Consider the following 6,000-nt stretch of genomic DNA (forward strand, 5'->3'; position numbering starts at 1 on the left):
AGTGTTGCAATGGTTATGGAAACCTTGACCCTGTCTCTACACCGACCAGGGTCTACACAACTTCCCTACCATCTGTCTGGTCTTTCGTCCAGTTTTGTTTCCCCTTTTCTTGTGTTTTTTCCCCTGGTGTTGTCCTCATTGTGTTGTGATCATGGTAGTCTGTGGGAATCATGAGGGGCCAGTGGCAATGCTACTGCCCCACTGCACTTAGCATTTATGGTGCACACCCGCTCTCCCCATTTCCCCCCACCCCTATTCTGTTCTTTCCACTTCCCACTACCGACATTTCTTTTACCTCTTTTTTTGCCCATTTTCCCTCTCCCTGGAATGAACTGTGCTGTTTGTGTCACCCCTCCCTTGATTTCTGACACTGTTGGTCTTGGAACTGATAAACTCGTTGTTTGGTCCTCACACTCAATCTATCAACCATCAACTTTTCCAGATCCTGTTTCCTTAATTTCCTACCTTTTTACAATTTATTTAGTTTTAATCTACAGTTCATAACCAATAAATTATAGTCATAGTCCACATCTGCCCTTGGAAATGTCTTAAAGTTAAAAATCTGTTTTTGAAATCTGCCTTACTATTATAAATCGATTTGAAACCTTCCAGTACCTCCAGGTCTCTTTCACATATACAACCTACATACTGTATATGATTCTTAAAACAAGTGTTAGCAGTGATTGATTTATGCTCTGTGTAAAATTCTACTATGTGTGTTCTTCTCTCATTCCTTTACCCCAGTTCATATTCTCCTAGAATTCCTGTCTCCCATTATCAGACTCACTCCTGTGTTACCATTATTGAATTCCTTTTTATCACTCTGTCCTCACCTGATTAGGTCCTGTTCTTCTTGACCCTACACTTCATTAATTCTCACCGTATCTAAATTCAGTCATCTGTTTCTCTTTTTAAATTCTCTAATTCACCTAACCAATAAAGGGATCTGACATTTCACACTCTGACCCATAGAATGCCAGTTTTGTTTCCTCCTGAGTTGTCCCTGTCTTGAGATCCAAATGGGGAGACTATTTTACTTCCAGAATACATTACCCAAGAGAAAGCCATTATTTGCAATACCAGAACAGCAGTGCCACATTGGCTAACGTTACTAGGCCAGACCAGTAATCCAGATTGTTGCCCTGCTACTACTGAAAAGGCTGCTTTGCCCTTTTTAGGAACTACGTGTTTCTCTCTCCTCTCCACAGATATCCCCCCACTGTGGTTGCATCTAAGGTACAGACAGCTATGTGTATTGTTAAGGCTTGCACACCACCATACATAGGAAAGATCCAAGGTTCTTACTAACTGAAATTGCATTAAAAATGCAATATGTTTAAAACTGCTAAAATTGCATTTTTTAAATATTTGGAGTTACTAGTAAAATAGAATGGTGGATCATACAGTTATTTTATCATATTTGGGTTCACTACATTAAAAATCACGGTAAGAAACCACTTTCATTAATGTTTTTCCATTGTTGGCCTGTGTTATGTACACAGTAAAAAGAATTTACCGTTTTTGTGTTAACATTTGATTATCATAAAATTTCAGGCACTAGCACTTTTGCACGACCACTTGCAGTACCTCCCACTCCAACCTGGATTTGTAGCTGAATTAAGTCTAATTGGTGCAGTATCATTTGACCTATCTGGCCAGATTCAGCTCAGTTTGTGGAACAGAAATGCTCATTCCTTGGTGGAAAAGAAGTAAGTAACATCTGTTTTCATCTGTTTACAGTTGTGGGAATGGAAATTAAATTACACACACACACACACACACACACATACGTGCAGTGATATTTTCCTGGCTTTTTATGTTGTGCCTTCTGGCCATGGACAGGGGAGTTGCGTGCAATGCAAGATGACATGGAAGAGCAGACTGGGAGAGGTGATAGAACCAAGGAAGGGCAAAAGTGGAAGTGGGTTTGGGTGTGGGGCAGGTGCTAGTGAAGGGTATTGAGGCCAGAGGTGTATGGGTTCAAAGAATGTGTAGCATGAACAGCTCCCAGCAATGTAATTCAGAGATGCTGTTGGTGTTGGGGAGAATGATCCAGATTTCACAGGTTTCTGCATTTTCATGTTTAAAATACGCACATGATCTTATCTGGTTCCAGATAAGAATATAGCAGAAACTTTTACCAGCTTTTCCGGGCATATCCTTGATAAAGGTTGACCACAGCATGCCAAATTGCATGTGAGCACAATCTACAGGCCACTTGCGGGTTGAGGTTTGACCTTTCTTAACTTTGCTCAATATGTCTCAGAAGTATTTGGCACAGCATGACATTTCATAGAGCTCTGCAGAATGGCATTTTTTGGTTGGCACGACTTCCTTCAGTTCAGCAAAATTGGGATGTCAGCAGTGTTTACCCCTCCCTGCTTGTTCCTAATACAAAAGAAGTTCACAAGTCCTGTGGTTATTTGTGCGAGAAAGGCCGTCTGGTGACCTATCATCACAAGCCTTTAAAAATGAATGGGAATGATAGGAGAGTAGGATAAAAATTCTCAATATCTTTATCGCATAATAGGCAACATTACACCAACATGCAAAAAAATTTAAAGATTTTGTTAATGGTGAAAGAGCAACAAACTACAACAGCTGATAGGTGGAATTCATTGTTTTGTGTGTAATGAAGCACTTTGTGGTACATTTGCATGCATGCAGCACATGCTGGAAATTGGTGGTATGCAGAGCAAATCTTTTGAAGTCACATGCATTACTCCACTGTCAGTTGCAACAGTTTTTGATGGAATTGAATGAAGAGTATAGCGACTTTACATATGAGGGTTATTTGGAAAGTAAGTTCCAAATCGCCATAGCTAATCAAATGTCATGTGAACATAGAAACGTGCAAGCAGACTGACTCTCAGCATGTCTTGCTCGTCAAATGACATCATTTGCATTCACATTGTCACGATGTGCTGCTTACAATGTCAGTTCAGGATGTTTAAACAAATAGTCAGCCCACCAGTTGGGAAATATGATCAGTCATTCAGTTTTTGACAGCAGGAAACTTTGCAGTAGCAGAAATTTGTCGGTGGATAACAGAGATGTGGGGCACCAATGTGATGAGTGACAGCAAGATGTGCAAGAAGGTGAAAGCTGTCACAGACAAATTGGGAAATGTTCATGATAACTGCAGTCAGGCCAACCATCAATGATCTCAGAAGATCTGCTCAAAGTTGTGGATGAAAAGATTTGTGAAGACTGGTTATTCATAATTTCAACTTTAGCATTGAAATTTCCAAATGTGGTAGAACAACTCTGCAGAACAGTGTCTCTGAAAAGTTGCAGATTCACAAATTGTGCACGCGTCAGGTTCCCATGCTGCAAACTCAGAAACACAAAATGGAAAGAATGGCTTGTACCCTTGATTTTTTGGACTGAAACAGATCTTACTTTCCAAATAATTGTCATATTAATGCAGTGTATGTTGGCTAACTCAAGAAGCATGCCTGGAATAATTTTTAGATTTAAAACCTGCTATTGTTGAAATTATGAAAAGGAGAGCAGGAATGAAAATTAGAACATCCAGAAGTAATTGCAGGCCTCACATTTTAAGCTGACTTGACTGCAGACTGTGTACAGTAAGACATTGTGAGACGAGAAACAACTTATTTCTGATTTGATGGAGATACATTTAAAAAGAAAACTGCATTGAGGAAAGGACAAATTCTGACAAAAAACACCATCCATGTCCCTAGGCTCACTTCGGTTAAAGAGAACATGAGTTTTGAAGAATTCATTGTGGCTTTCAAACATTTTGAGGAAACTGCCAGTTGTACATCTCTTTTCAAGCCCATTTGCTCTTTCAGTTGAAAGTGCTCCTGTGCATGTGCAAGTGGAACCAATTGATCTGCAGTGTAATTTCCCTTTAAAAGATGAATTCTCTTACTTTAAAAGTGTCCAGGAGTTATCTGTTGTTCCCCCCCCCCCCCCTCCCCCTCCCCCAGGAACAATTTAGTCTTCATAACGAGGTTGCAAATGTGAAAATACTTCCATCAATAGATGTGTGTGAAAGGCTATTTTCAATTATGAAACTAAATAAGTAACAATTACATGCCAACCTGAACGCAAACTTACATGAAATATTATGCCTACCCAAATGCTGATAGTTTGTGCAGATAAAATTTTGTTATGTCTTGAGCATGCCAAAAATGTTTAAATAATAATGAAAATTAGTTTTGTTTGTGGTGCACATTCTTGAGACCTGAAATCAAGTTGTATGCAGTATGACTGTATTACTATTTAAATTTGGCACTGTCACAATTTCCTTCTCTTCCCATTCATCATGCTCAGATAGTGTGGTGTGTCAGTGGGATAGGTGGCTAGCCAGGTGAGAGAGCTATGGCACACAAGCAGGAGCACTGTCAGTGTGCTGAATTCTTGGCTGTCACTGCTCTAGAGCATCACTGCATCAGTTAATTAGAATTAAAAGTATACCAAATGCCATGCCATAATGTGTCCCCATAAATTCTGTGTTACCAATAGAGGAAGTTTTTCACAAATATTAGCCACTGTATTCAATTTTTTGCTATAACCTGATGTCTGTTTTGTGGAATAATTTTTGTTTTGTTTTGTTTAATTAACTATTACTCTTGATTACAGTGCTGCACTTGTGCTACAAGGAAGAATGAAAGTTGACACAGAATTTGTTAGGAGCCAAGCAGATTTCACCATATCTACAGAATCAAGCCTAAATCTAGTTTCAGATATTGACTTTTCTAATAACATTGCACTCTGTCTTCAGTTAAAACAGCCAGACTCAAGTGTGAGGTAAGATTTTCACTTCAGTAATTCTTTCTATGCCAAACCCCTAATTGAAAGTAAGGAATTAAATGTTTGAAAAGTAACTTTCAAGTAGATTTGTGATGTTCTTGAAATACAACAAATATATTACTATTTACCGAATTGCGTTTTCTTAATGATGTCACAACATTTTACTAAAATATATGCTGATGGGTAATAATCACATTGTGCTTATTTGTCTTTGAAGATAAATGGAAATCTTTAAGGTCACATAATGTCAATTAAGTTGTAAGTCTGTGCTTAATGCAAAATATTTCACAATGTTTAGTCACTGGTGACTTTAAAAAAAGAAATTAACTTTTCCTTTGTTTCAGACACAATGTCTTCAAAGTCGAACGTATTCCTGGTAGCAAACACAGGCTACGCAAGTCAAAATACAAGGTTATTCCTGTATCGGGGAGGACATTTGCTCTTAACAGAAAGAACAATGAAATGTGCAGTGCAATATTTGAAAACTGAGTGTTACAATTATGCACAAATGGTTCATAATGTTCCTATGAGACTGAACATTGTATTTTAAAAACAGATCTTTATGCTGCCACACTACTTGGACCATGTTCAAATGTGGTACATACACAAGCTCTCTCTTAAGTAGCAACATGTTCTGTTGCAATGCCAATGAAGACTGGATGTGATAGCTGCTGATCACTTAACATTTTTATTTATTATTTTGATAGTATATCATTTGAAAAGAGTGTATATATTCAATAAAAATATACATGTGTAATATGACTTAGTTTCCTTCATGCACAGCAATGTTTACCATTAGTTTTGATATTACCCATTTCCTTAATGTTATTTTAACAGACTTACACTTGCCGCTTATTGAAGAGACTTCATGAGAAGGTAAAGGGGACTTAAGGTACATCTACACCTGTGTGACTTCTTGTGAGCAGTAGGCGTGTGCAGCCATTGCACGAAGAGGCGAGGAGGTGCATGCACTGGTGCAAAGTGGCACATGCCTCTGCACATGGGGGTGTAGAAGTCTCCTCATGCCAGACAGGGAGACAAGTGCCTCTACTTGCATGTGGGCCAAGCACAGCCACATGGTGACTAGCTGCAAGGCTCACAGGTGCACACGCACCTTTAATGTGAGAAATTTATTTCATAAATATGGTGTACATTTTTTAAGAATTTAGACTGAATTTGCTTATTCATTCGCTTTCACTGTTACCTTCAGTTTTGAAA

The 6,000-nt window shown here is 38.6% G+C and overlaps 1 protein-coding gene across 5 annotated transcripts in view; it reads left to right on the forward strand.

The window, feature by feature from the left end:
- The window catches only part of LOC124775050 (microsomal triacylglycerol transfer protein), a 202,414-nt gene extending 196,870 nt beyond the window's left edge, over positions 1–5,544 (forward strand). For all 5 annotated transcript variants that reach the window (XM_047249839.1, XM_047249837.1, XM_047249838.1 and 2 more), the window contains 3 exons: positions 1,555–1,709; positions 4,612–4,779; positions 5,127–5,544. In XM_047249839.1, the coding sequence (XP_047105795.1) occupies positions 1,555–1,709; positions 4,612–4,779; positions 5,127–5,271 (468 nt within the window). In that variant the 3' untranslated portion in view covers positions 5,272–5,544. The remainder of the gene's footprint in view (positions 1–1,554; positions 1,710–4,611; positions 4,780–5,126) is intronic.
- Positions 5,545–6,000: the final 456 nt, after the last annotated feature.

Source organism: Schistocerca piceifrons, chromosome 2 (assembly GCF_021461385.2).
Source record: "Schistocerca piceifrons isolate TAMUIC-IGC-003096 chromosome 2, iqSchPice1.1, whole genome shotgun sequence".
Taxonomy (NCBI): domain Eukaryota; kingdom Metazoa; phylum Arthropoda; class Insecta; order Orthoptera; family Acrididae; genus Schistocerca; species Schistocerca piceifrons.